General features: G+C 37.9%; 1 protein-coding gene across 5 annotated transcripts in view; it reads right to left on the bottom strand.

Annotated features, from left to right (window-relative positions):
• Nucleotides 1-18,540, bottom strand: part of STRN3 (striatin 3) — a 47,157-nt gene extending 28,617 nt beyond the window's left edge. For 3 of the 5 annotated variants that reach the window (XM_060759648.2, XM_060759632.2, XM_060759639.2), the window contains exons 1-4: nucleotides 17,957-18,539; nucleotides 3,091-3,194; nucleotides 1,034-1,107; nucleotides 157-238 (exon numbers count right to left, since the gene is read on the bottom strand). In XM_060759648.2, the coding sequence (XP_060615631.2) occupies nucleotides 157-238; nucleotides 1,034-1,107; nucleotides 3,091-3,194; nucleotides 17,957-18,304 (608 nt within the window). In that variant the 5' untranslated portion in view covers nucleotides 18,305-18,539. Of the gene's footprint in view, nucleotides 1-156; nucleotides 239-1,033; nucleotides 1,108-3,090; nucleotides 3,195-17,956 lie in introns of all 5 variants that reach the window. The other 2 variants (XM_060759625.2, XM_060759617.2) reach the window with 2 other exon arrangements.
• Between the last annotated feature and the right edge of the window lie 127 nt (nucleotides 18,541-18,667).

Here is an 18,667-nt window from a genome sequence, read left to right on the forward strand (position 1 = left end):
CATATCTTAGAAATTGTGTGCAGTGTATCTCGTCTACAGTATTTGTGTTTATCATGTGTGGGTTTCAAATTTCAACTATTTTAACTTTTTGACAGCACCTTGGCCCCCTAGTTCATTGAATAAGCAGAAGATAACTTTTCACAAATTAACACTTACTGTCTTAATAACTGTCGACCTTGTTTCCAGGTTAGCTGACTATTATGAGGTATTGTAGGAACCTCTGTATCTTTGGTTTCTTCTGAAATAGAAATAAATACTTTTATTCCAAGTCTTGCTTAGGCTGCCACACAGAGAAGAACATGTATTTCTTAATAAATTTCCCCCTTTGTTTTAAAAACGGAAATTCAAGGACATTTTTTTGTTCCCATAAACCACTTGGTTCTAAATTGAATAGAACATAATCTTATTTATTTCTATTGAATTAATTGTAGATTACATCCTTTTTCTCTCTCAATAGAGCCATGATACTCATCCTAGATCCCTTAAAATTTCCAGACTCCCATTTTAAAGCAACCATGATTTCCAAGTGTTGCTGCTGCATGCCTTTAAGTCTTGGCAACATCTGTTCAGGGGGGGGGGGGGGGGGGTTTGTCAGTGGTTTTCATGGTTGAGCAGGGATTCAAGCCCTAGTCCAATACACAAACCACTACACCATGCTGGCTCTTTTTTCCAAAGTTACATATAACTAACTAACTAACTCAATTCATGTCGTGCAATCTCTTTTATCATGACTTCAGTTCAGACTATATTCTCACTATGACAAGTCTATATCTGAAAGTTAGTATCTATTGATTAACAATGAGCAATTAATATTTTTTACAAAGAATATCTGGTGGATCATTGCACCATTTTATTAATCATATAAAATTAAGCACTTTCCATAGTGCAAATGCCATGCAATATATAAATTAATTTTCATTTTAGCACCAAAGTATACAGTACAAACTCAGACTGCTGGCAGCCTTTTCTTAATATAAAAATCGATCAATAGAAGAATATAAATTAAATCCAATAGTAGCAAATAGACAGTTACCTGACTCAAAGGTTGGCATTTTCAAGTCACCTTGGTTCAGTTCTGTGCCATATTTTAATTTATGATATTTTGCCCTTAAAAGTAAAAAAAAGTCATCAACAAAAATGTTGTGTATTTTCCCAGCGAGTTACATCTAAAGTAACACTCACACAAATATACTTACACCTGAGGAATCTTATCACAGCTCCCCAACTTCAGGAAAAGCTGTTTGGAACAGAAGGCTGCAGTAGGATGTCTCAATTTGAGAAACAATTCTAGTGAGAACTGCTTGAAATGTATCCCACTAACAAGCCTCTTCGGTAAATATCTGCCAGGACAATTTATGTGCTGAAACAGTGGTCTTATTTCACCAGCTATAAAACTAATTCACATGACAGTGCAAGCATACTTCGAAATTAAATTATATGTAATTAATAAACACAAAAAATAATAGAGCCTCTCTCCTTCTGCAACAAGAAATTTATACAGTATATCTCCTTACATGACCAAGAGAATGTTGTGGCAAAGGAAAATACTTTATTCTTATACACTTAATCTTGAGATATATGCAATGGCACAGGGTGGAATCAATCTCTAATCCATTCAGAAAAAAGTTCAAAATATATTTACTAATATAATTCACTGATATAATTTTTCCACTTGAGCTAGGGCAAATTTTCCATTGTTGTTTCTGTTACATTAGCTTTCAAGAATAAGTAACTGTAAAACAACAAATAACTGTAAAATTAAGTTGAAAACATACGATGTTTAAACTTGAACACTAAATGAAAAGATTTCTGTGTTCATCTTCTTTTACCATTTTTAATGCTTATGCTACAAAGCAAAGTTATATTTAGCAAACTTCATTTTTTCCATTTTTAAAAAAAATCTTACAAAGTACCATTATTGTAACACTGGCAGGAATACATATGATGTATAAATTAGCAACTCCCTACTTCAGGCAGAAATTTATATTGGTCTATTTTCTTTTAACGAATCAGAAGTTTTCCCACCACATTTTTGCTATTGTATATTGAAACTGTCTGTCACTTTATAACAAAAAAATAGATTTGCAGTATTTACTATACTGTTGTTATAGTAAAAGTGAAGCTTTTGCAAATATTTAGAACCAATAAGAATGTAGCACTTTTGCAAATTTAAATACAGCATCCAAGTACTGTCGTAATCCAATATGATTTATCTCATGTTCATGTCAAAGCCTATTCTGCTCTACTTCTAATATTTATTATACCTCTAGCAGTACATTACAGAACACATAATCAGGAAAACAAAGCCAAAATTATGGCTTGTCATGTTAAAACAATTATTTTGAACTTCATCCAAAAGATTAAGAAAACAATACAGATTTTAAAACAAAACTATGTGCCAATTTTATCTACCAGTGGTGCAAAATCTTAGAATGAGATTTGGTAACTGCTAATCAGAATACTTCTTCAGTCCTTGCAAGAAGGAATGCAATCTTTCACCAAAAATAATCAGTTATGACAACACATGTCAGATATTCTATACAGTCATTGTATAGTCTAAAAAAATTAGTAATAAACCAATCCACAAAACCTGGTTTGATGTATCCACATTGGCCAATGTCAGTACTATATCTTGTCCCTTATAGATGGAATAACTGTCTTCTCTGAGTACAATGGCAAAAGGCACTGTACTTTTCAAACCTGAAAACCTAAAAGGAGCAGCAAGTCCCTCTATTCTCTTTGCTGTGGCACTGCTTCTGCCCTTTTTGAACGCCTGGAAGGGGAAAGGGTGGTACCATGAGCGCTTTCTTTTATCCACTGGATGACAATTTATCCATGGTCATAACAAAATCTGTAATTTTGGCCCCCACATTGCCCTCAACTTATAAATGAGATAGACTTATACATAAGTATATAGAGCAAGTAAGATTGATCTACCCAAATAAAAAAGATTGTATTAAGGTTGGTCAGTTGGTTTAATTTAAATCCCTTAAAATTTTGAAACTGTGATTAACTTCTACCTATTTCATTTTTTTTACAAAAGACACTGTATTGCTTTTATGTATTTCTCAGTTGAGATGGTATACATACCTTTCTTGTTTTAATGCATATTCTAACATTTTTATTCTTCTTACTAAATCTTTCTTCAAGTTTTCTTGACCTTTTCTCTCACCTTGCAAAAATGCTATCCGAGCCTGAAAACACAAAATAGTAGAATTGATTTTTCCATGATAAATCTCTAGTTCACATACAGTTTCACTGGCAGTGCAAGCCTATATTTATCTAATCTGAAATAAATCCTACTGAGTACAATGGGGCTTGCTCCCTGATGAATGGATATAGGACAGCAGCAGAGATTCTTAACAGCAAGGCTCTAAATGGATGTTTTGAGCTACCATGTACTGGAGGAAATTCTGTAGATCACGCTGCTCTTTTATAAAATAATGTTACGCAATTTAACAATTATATTAGTCTGACAGATTTTAATCAGCTTGTTCAAAATACTAGAAACAGGCCTGTACACTAAACATAACACCTCATGCACACAAAATGTAACAGAAAATCTGGTTCTTTCATTATTTACCTTATCCATATTTCTAAGCTTCATCCCTCTCTGAAAAGGATTACAAGTAAAAAAGATCCCACATACACAAAAAGTACATCTTATTCAAGATTGATATTCTGCTGGACCTTACAAATTTGCAAATTAACAGACCTTATGAAATATCTTCCAACCATATCTTTTATTGAAAGTGCCGTATATACATAGTAACATGTGCGGTTGTATGTGTGTACAAACGTTACATGCTACTTTCTATGCTGTCTTCTGATACTGGCTTCAAACCTTCATGAACAGCTACTACAAAAGTAGAAAATACTACAACTGAGATGACACAATCAGCAAAGAAGTTATTTGAATATTTGGGAGTGGCAAACTTTAGAGACCAAAATAAAAGAAAACACATCCCAGAAGTAAATGATTAGTGCCAGTTGAATCCACATGAATTCCTCCCACTAGAGTGACAATAATAATTGAGACATGTGGGTTGTGATAAGGAGAAGGGGGAGTCACTGACATTCAGCCTACCTACCTGTCATTGTGCAGAGGAACATCATTCAACTGCAGTCTATTAATCTATTCTATGCAATGCAAGGAAACTTTTAATCTATATTTAAGAAATCAGATTTATTTTCCCCTAGCTTTCATGATATGCTATCATAAAGATGAAAAAATCAAGAACAGATATAACAAATCAGAAACTACACCACTTTTTCTAACAAAGGGTAGGGATTCCCCTTCAGCAAGAAAGATAATGTTTCCTCACCTCATTACTGGAGTAATGGTTACACAGTGAGTAATATCTGATAATATTTGATACTTCTAAAATGTTTTTGGAGGGTCATTTGCAACAATTTTTGAGTCTCTCTTGAGAAAAAAGACAGTACGTAAATGAGGAATATTTTAAGCCCTGAAATCAGCACTGATCCATGAAGGAAATTCATATAGTTAGTTAAGCACGGTCCTTTTCTCATCTATAACCTTAAATAAACTGGGCACTGATTCATTAAACACTAGAGGGCACTCACACTTAACTTTGGAATTAACATTCCTGTAAGTTTATGAAATATAAAAAGTAAAAAGGAAATGAATTCTGCAAGTGATAAAGATACACCTAATGTTTATATTTGTTAGTATGTTTATGGTGGTCAGAAGGCTGCAAACTGCACTCCCCAAAAGGTTTACTCATTGCTAAGATGTTTTACCCAACATAATACTTCAGCATTTCATAACCAGACTCTATTTCACAGCATCTCACATTATATAAATAAGTTAGTCTTTAGGATGATAAGAGCTTTGTGGGGTTAATATGAGTCTTCTGGATATCAAAATATTATTTCAGTCAAAGATGAATTACTGAATAATTAAATAATCCACATCCTATAGAACAGCTTATGTACAGTGGACCCTTAGTATCCATGACCACTCCTAGATACCAAAATCCATGGATGCCCAAGCTCCAATATATACAGTAGTCTGATTAAATGATGTTCCTTATAAAAATGCCTCCTTGGAATTTACTTTGAGGAAAAGGAAGATAAAAATTAAAAAAATAATTAAATATAGTGGCAAAGTTAGTGGCTTTTTAGTTTTAAAAAATATTGTCAAGCCTTAGATGGTTGTGGATATAGAATCCATGAATAGAGAGGGCTGAGAAGGGAATTATTTGATTATTTTTCCGAATGCAGGTTGCTGGGGTGCTCAAAAAAGGTTCATTTGGAGTTGTGCAGGAGGGAAATGATCACTTGTTTAAGAATGTGTGCACTTGTACAGTATTAGACACACCCTATCGAATTTTATTTTTATTGTATATGGAAACAGGTTCAGCTGCTTATGTTTGTCCTTATGCAATAAATACTGCTTTCATATATTAAAATGATATTTATTTTATTATCAAAAGAATGCAAGGTTTTCTATCTCTGAATAACCAGAAGCTGCAGAAATACAATTCCAAAAGTGCATAAGTATATCATCCTAACGAAAACACAGATGAGAACCAAGTTTCACCATGGGCCTAGGCTACATGAAAAAAATTATTCACAAACCAATCCATATACATCTTGTTTAGCTAATAAGATTTCCCAAAAGCAACATACAAAATTTATGATTAAAACAAAATTCAAATCTAAAAAAGTGCAAGATAAGTAATAAATTTAGAATATTTATGGATTCTAAACAGGCATCAGATTAAAACTCAGTCATTTAAAACTGATGCATATATAAATGTATATAACTAGAAAGAATTAAGTGACCAATGCTGAAAATGTCCCCCCTCCCTTTTTCAATGAATGCAGTCACTACTAATACCAGGCTAATGAGTGCAGCCTCTGTTATACATTTTAATGTTCTGACAGATTTACACAGTACAAGTTTTTGACAGGTAACGTGGTCCAAACTAGGCAGGCTTTAAAGTCCAATACCAGTACAGCACACCCACGTATTACACAAGTTTCAGTTATTTCAGTTATACATGAAGATCATCACCCTGCTCGTCACCATGGATCAATGTGAGGGCAGCAGGTAACCAGGCTTGTCTGTGATGAACTCTCAAAATCAGGCCCTTTCCCAGGTGCCAAATCCAGCAAGAGGCTCAACTACATACAGCCATATACATATTTTCAATGAAAAGGAATCTGTTTCCTTCTTGGACATAGAGAAGCAACAGAAGTCCGGCTGTGCTTAAAAAGGAATCTGCTTCCTTTCTCTTCCAAGATATGTAACCAAAGCTTGGCTTCATTTCTCTCCCTAGACAAAGGAGTCCATTTCCTTCTTCTTCTGCTGACCCAAGTACGATTGTATTTTTATCTCCAGAGAAAGTAATATGTTTTTTCTCGACAGACAGAACCTTTGGTAGATTCTCTCCACAGAGAAGAAAACAGACTCCTTTCTCAGTGGAGAGGAACGTAGCCAGACTTCCATTCTTTCTTTCCACAGAGAAAGGAAATTAACTCCTTTCCCAGCAAAGAGATCCACACAGCTGGACTTCTTCCTGGACTTCCCAACACATGACTCTTCCCTTCAGTTACCCTCTACAGGGCAGGTGAGAGTGAGAGGGATATTTTGACTGTGTATTGTATGGTACATTCAGTTTTCAACGGCATGCCATTTGGGGGAAAAGGTTTCCAGATATTACGCAAAAATGTCCTGGAAAGGATCCCTCACATAAGATATCGCCCTATGGTATTTCAGACCATGTTTACAAAATGAATTGGTAGACACTACAGTGACTGCACAGTTATCAGCAGACTATGCAAAGCCACAGAGGTAGTTTAATCTGGATATAACCAGTGTATGAGTAACTGAGGCAAGATCTGCTGTGTTCAGATAAAGTCACATCTGATTTACCAGATTGATACAAGGCATTTCTGGCTGTTGCACTTCATTTGTTGTTGTTAGCTGATGTCATATAAACAGCCACAAACCTCTAGGCAGAAGTGGAATTTCATTCAGCATTGGTACAATATTTCTATCTAGATCTGCCAGCTTTCCAATCCGATTCCACCTACTTCCTTATTGGGACGAACTGTTCTGCTGGTCCATTTAAAGTGATAGTGAAAGTTGAAAGTAGAACGACCCAGGACTGTTTATGGACAACAGCTATGTCTTTGTGTGACATGTGATGTTATTTTACGTGCTGTGTTTAATAATGTTTTATGTTTTATCAGGGGAGGGTTAATTTTGATGCTTTATACTGATTTTTATCAATGGCATTGAATTGTTGACAACACTGTGAACTGCACAGAGTCCCCTTCGGGATTGAGAAGGGCGGTATACCGCAAATAATAAATAAATAAATATCTAAGATATGCCAAATAGTCTCTAAATTGTTCACAAGTTTTTTAAAAAAAAATCAAAACTTGAAATTTAGTAATGGATCACAATATACTCTAGTTATTACATTACAGTAGAACCTCTACTTAAGAGCATCCCAACTTACGAGTGGTTTTTGTTAAGAGTTGTTGCTTGGCCCAAATTTTGCTTTGACATAAGGAGCAGCATTTTAAGAGCTAGCCCGAGAGAGCACCAGCGTGAGAGTACAGGGCTTTGGAGCTTCAAGGGAACAGCGCCCATGCCTCCCTCTGCGCCTCCGCTTTGGGAAATTGCTGTCCGCTTTGCTCTTGCCCTCATTGAGGTTTTTATTTCTGGTATGTTTGGCTTCAGGAAGAGGGGGGGGGGGAGAGCAAGAGATTGAGGGAGGCTGGAATAAGTAGAGTATGAAGAATTATAAGTCCGACTGTATGACAGTATCTAACTGCAGCTACCTGTGTATCCATTAATATTGTGCGTCCATTTTTTCCACTGGGAAAAATACAGCCATGGGGATGAGGTAACAATATATGTTTTTGCACTCAAGAACTTTTAAAAAAATGTATTTAAAAAAATTAAAAAGCAAACAGTCAGTCAATGAAGCATGACGAAACTGTTGTGCCTGACATCAGGAGGCATAGTAAGCTGAGAAAACAGAAAATGCTTCAAATAAATAAATGAAACTAAAGAAAGGAAGAAGGGAATTTTATTATTTGAAAAAAATTATATTGGTATCCCAAATTTCTTCAATGGTCAAGAAAGACCATTCTATCAGTTCTACTGAAACTACATTTCTGCTGGGGCTCTTTTTTCTAGAATTATTTCAGATGGTACAACTGCTATTTAACTAAAAAGTAGTAACTGAGATTCTTCCTTGCCCCACCATCTTTACTTTTATCACTTAAGACTGTAAATCTGAAACGGTACTGCCATTTCGGTCAGACAGCAGATGTACATATCCATCTATTTTTAAAGATCAAAGGAAAAGAAGGAATAAAGAATGCTATATGAAGATTTACAGCAGAACAATTGATGTCAGGTTTTTTAATGAGAAAAAAGACTTTCCTGTATAAAAGTGCAGTACCTTTCATACATGTAATAAAGGTATTCTTCTAGAAATAGGTACATCTGAATGGCATCTGCCAGTACCATTTTTAGTGAAACAAATAAATTATATAAAAGTACCATGTTATGCATGAACAGACAAATCATAACATAAGATCAGATATAAAATCAAGCAGTGTCTCACCTCAAAAGACCCAGAAATGGCTTTAGTGTGAAACCATTTTTTATTATTACAGATTGAATCTCCCTTATCCAAATTACTTGGGACCAGAGGGGTTTTTTAAAAGTTTCTTTTTGATTTTGGAATGCCTATATTTTGAATTTATATAATGAATGAGGGATAAGGGAAAGGGGGTTGTCAGACAAAAATCATTACAAACCTATGATGTAACCCAAAGGTTGAACATGTAGCCCTGCAGGTGTTTTCTGACTGTATCTGCCATTATCCTTCATTAGGTATGCTGGCTTCTCTTGATGGGAATTGCAATTCAACATTATGTGGAAGGCCTCAAACTACCCACACCCGATATAACATTAGATGTATCATTTTGTGAATTAAGCTAACTAAAGAAAGTCAAACAATTAATGGGTTTTTATCCTTGTCAACAGGCATTCTAGACCTATAATTTATACTGCACTTATTTGTTATTATGTGGAGCCTGTTAACTAAAACTGAAACCATATTTGAGATTTGCCTTCAAAGATGATGTTTTGAGTCCCATCCCAGGAGAGGTGAGGTATAAAATCAATCAATCAATCGAGTGAAAAACGTTGAGACCTTTCCTAACAAATTCAAAAGTCTGAGTCATTAACTCCACAGATCTAGCACAACTTCAGATTTAAACTGTCTTGTACTCAACATTATATACCTTGACAGGCTTTGGGAGGGCTATAGTGGGAAGGAGGAACAACAAGAAGTATTCCTCCTTCCCACTACAGCAAGGCTTGTAATGTTGTTGCATTGGATAAAACCTTATCTATATTATTTTTCTTGTATGTAATTGCTGTTTGCCTTTTAGTTGTTTCTGACTTTGTTCTGTCTTAAGACAAACCTTTCATGGGTTTTCTTGGTAACACTTGTGTGTGTGGGGGGGGGGGTTGCCTTTGCCTTCCTCTGAGAGACTACGAATTGCTTAAGGAAACACAGTGGGTTTCCATGAATTTGTGGGGATTTACCCCTGATTTCCCAAAGCCACAATCCAATGCTCAGTCCACTACATTATACTGGTTCCAAATTCCTTTTAGATATAATTATAATAAGCATCTCACTGCAGAACCCACAGAGAAATGGCTTCAGTTTCAGCAATGTGTCAAAGATATTTTTTAAAAGGCAGACAAAAACTGGCTGCATCAAATATTCTTCCAACAAATCTATTGTTTTTGTCACAAATGTATCCTTCCTCCTTCACAACTTCAACACCACGTAGAGGCTGAGTATCCCTACTCGAAGTGCTTGGGACCAGAAGAGTTCCATATTTTGGAATACTTTGTATACATAATGAGATACCTTGGAGATGGAACCCAAGGTTAATCACAAAATTAATGCAGGTTTCCCATACACCTTATACACATTGCCTGGTGGAATCTTTGTACACATTTTAAATATAATTTTATGCGTGAGACAAAGTTAGCGTGCATTGAAACCAATGTGTCACCATCTCAGCCATCCATGTGAACAATTTTGGAGTATTCTGGATTTCTGAATTAAGGATATGGGATACTCAACTTGTAATACACTGAGGAAAAAAATCCTATACCACTTTGAGATCAAAACACAATGCAGCTATTGAAAATGATTTGATAAGAAACAGCCACCAGTATTTCTGAGCTGAAGACATAAAATGATCTAATGCTCCTGATGGTAAATTATGAACAGCATTATGCCTTGGAGGAAATGTGGCTTCTGGTCTCTGGCTGCTACACAAAAATAGCCACCCTGAAGATATTATTTCAACTTAAGAAGCTTCTTTAAAAATCTATATTAAAACTATAAGGACTTGCTATACTTCAAAGCTCAAGTAATCGTTTACACTTCCTGCACTGAAGTTGTTTCTCCTAATATATTTGATACATTATGATGTGATGGATTTGTCAGAATCTCAAATTTCCTATCTATCTTCTATGGAGTTTTAAATTTCCAGCACACCACTTTTTTCATTTATTAATTATACAGCATTTTCTCCTTTTAGAAAACTATTATTTTGAAAATCAGACTCTACTTCAAAGATTCATAAATAACAGTAAATCCTATTGTAGTATGCCGAATTCTAGTTTTTGTTCCATCTGAACTTGTCCCTCAACAAACAAGGGTTTATAAGCTAGTTGCAAAGAAGAAATCACAATTTGGTGCTAACATGCTAACTTTTGCACATTTAAGTTACAATGTAGGAACTCATAATTTCAGCTTAACCCTGGATTGCTTTCCAGCTATCCATGCTAAAACAGAACCTCAAATAAATCAGAAATTGAGAAAATGAATTGTAGTGTGTGAGGTGATGGTGGCGAAAGCACAAATTATGATTACCATTAGTGATGGCTTAGAGCAATGCACATACGTAGTCTTTATCTTCAGCCTATTCATAATATTGTTAGCAAAATCATCAAATAATTTCCTTTTATTCTTTTCTCAAGCCTATAATGTTCAAATTATTTTATATATGACTGTTGAGGGTCACAATTTATACTTCAGAACATCTATTTCTTCCTCACACTTTCCATAAATCTTTTCACAACATCTTGCTTTATCCGATTCTCATACCTTGTTTGTACTATCTTTCTCAGTGTTACCTCTCTGTAGTTAATCTTTTTTTCAGGGTTTGGAAGGTTGCTTCTTGCTCTTTTTCTCTCTCTGCTATAAACATTTAAAAATGTATCCATATAAAAACTATTTTATTTTGACTTCCCACAATGTGGAAAAACCTTCTTCTACTAATTTTTTTCAAATGGTTATCAGTCACATAGAACAGCATTCAACCCCACATGCATGTGTATATACATTCATGTGTGAATTAATCAACTCACTAAACAAAATCTGTTCATTACCAATCTAAGAATTCAGTTCATTCAAGAAATCGCCCAATCCTGTCCAATTCAATAGACAAGCCTACATTTTCCTCCCAGCTGGGTTGGAGAGGCTTGTATTAAGTTCCTCTGAAAGGTGGAGTGTGAGGTTGACAGGATCATCCAGACCTTCTGCATAGCAGTGAAGAAAGATATTGAAATGATGTAAAACTAACAACTCTCCATGCTGACAGGAAACCCTGACAAGTTCTGTCAGGTTCTCAATCACGATAACAGCAACATGTTTAGTGATGTTATTCCACCATAATCCTTTTATAGCAAGACCAGAGTTTGAATTATACTTGATATTTTAGAAACCATAAGCAGCCAAGGCTCATTTTAAGTTAATTCACAATTTCAAGAAATTAAAAGTCCAGTACCCTATATATGTCAGTTTAAGTGCAGGAATAGTATAGGCTTAATTTTGTGGCATACCATCATAAATGAATATTATATCAATGCTATTATGCTATTATCATATTCAGGAATCTTTTGCTATGCTATTGATTCAGTTAGAGGAGCTTTATACATTTTGAATGTGTATGTCCTCTAAGAGATTCTTGATCATCATAGAATCTAAATGAATTCATAGTCCTGGAAGCATTCCTCATATAGTAGTATAGCAGGGAGTCCAAAAATTATCATGACAATTTCAATTCTATATTGAAGTTTTCTGAAATCCTGTATTTATTCAAATTTATGCTTCCTTCAACCAGGCAACTTGCACCTTAAAGGTGTGAAATACTCTTCAAGAGTTTGTGTTTCTATGAATAGCAAAATATGTAACTATCAACAAGAAAATGAGTTATTCTCTGTAACTACAAACAGAATACCAGCAAGCTTTGGAGTGAAAAACATCACCAAAATCAGTTTTCAGCTTCCACTGGTTTCTTTCTGCATGTTGGGTAAAATGGGATCTTTCTTGGTCTTTTTCTGACAATAGGAAAAATTCTAAAGTTTGCTAAAATACTGGAAATTGTATTCGGTCATGTCAAAGAAAAGTTCAATTTATTTCCTAAACAAATGAATTACGATTACCAATTTTAAAAAATAAAACAATAATAATAGGAATATAATCTTATATTTGAAAAGGATACAAGTATGTCAGAAATAATTTAGGCAGGCAAGATTAACTAAATAAGGAAGCTATGACCTATAGCTTCAAAGTATTTGGAATAAAGCCTGGAGTAACCTGTGCCCAATCAAACCCTTGTCAAAGGGAAAGGCGTTTATAGGAGGCGAATCCCTTCACATTACTTGTTGGAGAGGTTAGTATGTCAGAAAGATTCTCCTTTGCTGGCATTAGGGGGCTGTGTTCCTCACAATGTGCCCAGAGATAGCTGCATTGGCATGATATCATAGGTGACAGTATTTCTACCAGTAATAACTATCAAGTCCTCACGGAGGATGTTCTACAAGTTCCTTTGGATCCATCAGATCCAAAAAATCTGAGGATCTCTGCTGGAACTGATTATTGGCTTTAAGTTAATTCTTTTACCAATATAGCCAGAAGAATGAACCTTTAAAAAAAAACCAAGGAGGCAGGCATACACACATACCTACATTCTAGCTGATAGGTGGTGATAAAGTTTCAGATGTGATGGCACATCTGTCATATAGCATTCCACATTTAAAAAGTCATTTGTTTCATGTAATTCTACATTATACACAGTAATCTATTTATATGGCAATACAGTAGAGTCTTGCTTATCCAACCTTCGCTCATCCAACGTTCTGTATTATCCAATGCAGTCTGCCTCCCACCCAGAGCCACAGCTGTTTCAATCATTGCGATGTTTTGGTGCTAAATTAGTAAATAGAGTATTTACTACATAACATTACCATATACTGAATTGATTTTTCTGTCAATTTGTTGGAAAACATGATGTTTTGGTGCTTAATTTGTAAAATCATAACGTAATTTGACGTTTAATAGGTTTTTCCTTATTATTCAACACTTTCGCTTATCCAACGTTCTGCTGACCCATTTAAGTTGGATAAGTGAGACTCTACTGTATTTATAAAGAACTACATCGGCACTCTTTCTACAAGACCCCGTGTAATTCATGTGAAGCAGTAAACCACAGAATCTGGATTGGAATGTGAAGATGAATTTTTCATAAGTTTAGGCTTTATTGATGGCAAGATTTTAACAAATATAGATAATGTATTATTTAAACACATCATTCTGAATGCAAATGTGACTCTGCTAGCATCACAAAGGCATGTGCTCCTCTACCACCTTGGTGTACATTGGGGATGGGAATTATGCACCCTCCAGATGTTGTAGTCTCAGCTCCCAAAAGCACTAGCTCAGCAGTAAACAATTATGCAGTTCAAGGGAACAATATCTGGAAGACCTTTTATTCCCACCTCTGGTGGAAATGAACCCTGCAGTCAGCAAAAAGCATTGTCTTTCTTTTAAATGATACACATGCCCATAACACCATTCAGAAGTTTCCAAAATGTTCCCTTGACATCTGCAATATCACCCTTCATCAATCAGATAGTCTTGTCTTGATTTTTTTAATTATCTCTTTTAAAGGACATTTTTTCCTGCTCAGTTTCACAAATTTCAGAGGACTGTTGTTAAGAGGAACTACTATCTATTCTTCCTCCGCCCACCAATCCGGACATTCAGGGTGAGAGATTGTGCAATCTTGGACAAATCAGTACATGTCCACTACCGGTGGTAGTACTAACTATCTTAAGTATCTTAAAAACCAAATATATTATTCCCAAAATGCACATTTTTTCTTTTAAAATACATCACATTTTATTAGACCTACTCTATACACCAAACACTAAACAAAAACAAATTATGGAATACACCCAGGATATATGTAATTTGTTTTTCATTACTGAACACCTTTCAAAAATCAGCCCAGCTTGATACTTAAAGTCTACTACTTCCAGATTTAGTGATAAAAATGCATGCATATTTACATCTATGCATCCATTTTAATTATCATTTGCATATTAGACAACATGCTTAATTAATGACAACTGTCGAAATGACGCAAGACCTTTAAAAAAGAAAAGTGACAAATCCAGATTTACCACCTAGTTTGTGAACAGCAGAAAACTCTCAGTCTGGGATTAAAGGAATCCACATTTCATCCCATTTATCAACCCACCCTTCACGGATATCTCTGCTGATCACATAAGAAATATACATCTTCCTGAGGACTTGCAATTTTCACTGATATTGGAAGCTAAACAGGGTTTGGCTTGATGAATACTTGAAGAGAACCACAAATAATGCATGGGAACTTTAGGTATACCTAAGAGAGAATACTGTCTGAAAGCATGAAGAGCCCCTTTAAGCAGGAGTTTAGTTGGGGAGAAGGACCAACTATCTGACCCAGTCAGCACATATTGATTAACTTTTATGCTTGGGACCATAAGCGTTTTGGATTTTAGGATACCTATGTTAGCAAACACGTACATAATGAAATATCTCAGACATGGAACCCAAACCTCAACATGAAATCTTATAAAGCACAGCCTGAAGCAAGTTTTATATAATATTATAATATTTTTGTGCATGAAACAAAAGTTTGTGTACACTGAATCATAAGAAAATAAATACCACTATCTCAGTCACTGATGCGGACACTTTGGGAATATTTTGGATTCTGGATATGGGCCACTCAACTTGTTTTCTTCTATTCTGTAGCCATGTCCATTTTCTTGCATGGGGGGGGGGGATAGGACTTTCTCTGAGGTTGTCAATACACTGCAGAATTATAGCAGTTTGACATCACATTATCTGCTGTCACTCAATGCTATAGAATTCTGGGATTTGCAGTTTTATGAGATCTATATCTTTCTCAGTCAGTGCACTCTGATGTCACTGGAAAACTACAACTCCCAAGAATCCTTGGAAAGGCACTATGGCACTTTACAAGACTATAATTCAGCAGTGTAGATAGATCTCTTAGGGTCCATCTACCCTGTAGAATTAATGCAGTTGGGCACCACTATGGAATCGGGGACATGTAGTTTGATGAGATAGCACTCTTTGACAGAGAAGGCTATAGGCCTTTTAAAATCATAACTCCCATGATCCCATGCCATTGAACCCTGGCAGCTGAAATGGGTATCAAACTGCATTGATCCCACAGTGTAGATGCACTTTCAGAAATAATCGTATCCCATTTAATTTGTAATTGATCCACTCCTTTGGACTTCACACAAATCTACCATTTGCCATTATTCAGAAATAATAGCAAGGAGGAAGGAAATATGTGCTCTGAGTGATGATGGATGCACTCTCTCCAACGGTGACACTGGCCCCATCTGCGCTGCAGAGAATGCCGTTTGAAGCTGCATTATATGGTCAGTGTAGGCTCATACAATGCAGACTACACTGACCATAGCATGTCATTTCAAACAATATTATACAATCAGTGTAAAACTGCATTATGCAGTATGAAACTGCATTATATGGTCAGTGTAGGCTGCATTATATGAGCCTACACTGACTATATAATGCAGTTTCAAATGGCATTATATGGTCAGTGTAGGCTGCAATGAATGAACTTATACTGACCATATAATGCAGTTTCAAGTGGCATTATATCAGTCATGGGCAAACTTCGGTCCTCCAGGTGTTTGGACTTTAACTTCCACAAATCTTAACAGCCTACTGGCTGATAGCAATTGTTGGAGTTGAAATCCAAAACACTTGGAGGGTCAACGTTTGTCCATGCCTGCATTAAGTGGTCGGTTTAGGCTGCATGGCATGAGCCTACATTGACCATATCATGCAGCTTCAAATGGCAATATATGGTCAGTGTAGGCTGCATTAAATGAAGTTACACTGACCATACAATGAAGTTTCAAGTGGTATTATATGGTTAGTGTAGGCTGCATTGAATGAACTTACACTGACCATATAATGCAGTTTCAAATGGCATTATATGGTCAGTGTAGATCACATTAAATGAAGTTACACTGACCATACAATGAAGTTTCAAATGGTATTACATGGTAAGTGTAGGCTGCATTGAATGAAGTTAAACTGACCATAGAATGCAGTTTCAAAAGGCATTTATCAGGCATGGGCAAACTTTGGTCCTCCATTTGTTTTGGACTTTAACTACCACAATTCCTAACAGCCAACTGTGGGAGATGTTTGCCCATACCTGCATGGTATGGTCAGTGTATGAGTCTACACTGACCATATAATGCAGTTTCAAATGGCATCATAAGGTCAGCGTAGGCTACATTGAATGAGCTTACACTGACCATATAATGCAGTTTCAAACTGGATTCTGAGCAGTGTACAATGGGGTTAGTCAGTCAGTGTCACCGTTTGAGAATGCGGTTAGAGCACGTATTTCCTTCCTGCTGATTTTTGGAATCAGTGCTGTGGAATCAATGCACTTTGGCACCCATCTGCGCTGTCATTTATGAACAAATTCCTCTTGGGTTGTTGTTGGTTTTTTCGGGCTATATGGCCATGTTCTAGAGGTATTCTCTCCTGACGTTTCGCCTGCATCTATGGCAAGCATCCTCAGAGGTAGTGAAGATGCTTGCCATAGATTCAGGCAAAACGTCAGGAGAGAATGCCTCTAGAACTGTGGTTCTCAACCTGGGGTCCCCAGATGTTTTTGGCCTACAACTCCCAGAAATCCCAGCCAGTTGACTGGCTGTTAGGATTTCTGGGAGTTGAATCATAGAATCAAAGAGTTGGAAGAGACCTCATGGGCCATCCAGTCCAACCCCCTGCCAAGAAGCAGGAATATTGCATTCAAATCACCCCTGACAGATGGCCATCCAGCCTCTGTTTAAAAGCTTCCAAAGAAGGAGCCTCCACCACATTGGCTGTTAGGAATTGTGGGAGTTAAAGTCCAAAACAAATGGAGGACCAAAGTTTGCCCATGCCTGATAAATGCCTTTTAAAGGCCAAAAACATCTGGGGACCCCAGAATGAGAATCACTGCTCTAGAAGATGGCCATATAGCCCGAAAAAACCTACAACGACCCAGTGATTCCGGCCATGAAAGCCTTCACCATACATTAAATTCCTCCTGTCGGGATGACAGGTTTGGAGCGGCATTCGATGGAGCCGCTAGGCCGCGAAAGGCCTCGGAAAGGTTCGTCCATTTCCGGACAACAAATGGTCAGAAAGAGCGGCTCCGGGGAGGGGGGGGGGGGAGGATGTGGTGTGCCTCAGGTTTGGAGGCCGAGGAAGAACCGAGAGGAGAAGCGGGAACGAGAGGCCTTCACTTCTTGGACGGGGGCTCCTTTGACAGGCCCGGGCCCCGGCGGGCGCCATGCGAAGCAACCAAAATGGCTGCCCCGGGAAAGGAAGGCAGGCAGGGGGGACTGTGCCGAGTGACGGCGACGACGCCCCGCCACGCCCCGCCGCAACATACACACACACGTTAGCTGTAGTGCCCCCACGTCACGCCCCGAGAGCATGCCCCCTTCCCCTTTCCTTCCTTCCTTCCTTACCTGGAGCTCGGCCCTCTCCACTTCCCAGTGAGCGCGCTCCATCTCGAAGCGGGCCCACTCGTGCTGGATGTAGTGCAGGATCCCCGGGATGGTGTAGTGTTGAGGCCGGGACAGCTCCGACCCTCCTCCCCCTCCTCCGCCGGGGCCCACCGCTTCCTGAGGCGGCGCCGGGCCTTGAGGTGGCTGCTGCTGTTGCTGCTGAGGCGGCAAGCCCCCTCCAGGCCCCGCGCAGCCAGGGCCGAGCAGCGGAGAGTTGGCATTTCCCGCCGCGGGAGGCAAAGGCTGCTGCTGCTGTTGCTGAGGGGCCCTGGGCATGGTCCCTCCGCCGGCGCCGGGGTGCTCGTCCATTGTCCTCCCTCCCGCTCCTTTCCCCCCTTTCCCTTCCGCCTCGCTTGTTCCTTCAGAGGCGCAGTCTGCCAGGAAAGAGCCGGGGACTGGGTTTGGGTGAGAGCCGCGCGTCAGAGCAGCGCCCAAGGCGAGCCGCTGCTTCTGCCGCCGCCGGCCGCCATTACAGCCTCCGCTCCATCATTCTCAGCTCGCTCACTCACTCACCCACCCACACGGTGGGGAGGGGGGAGGAGGAGAGGAGGCTAGCAAGGCATGCTGGGAAAGAGCACCCGCCTTGCTCCGGAGTCGGCGTGATATGCGCCTGCGCGAGAGAGTGCGTCTGAGGGAAGCCGAGGCGAGGACCGCCGGCGTGCGCATGCGCGA

This window comes from Anolis sagrei, chromosome 1 (genome assembly GCF_037176765.1).
Source record: "Anolis sagrei isolate rAnoSag1 chromosome 1, rAnoSag1.mat, whole genome shotgun sequence".
Taxonomy (NCBI): domain Eukaryota; kingdom Metazoa; phylum Chordata; class Lepidosauria; order Squamata; family Dactyloidae; genus Anolis; species Anolis sagrei.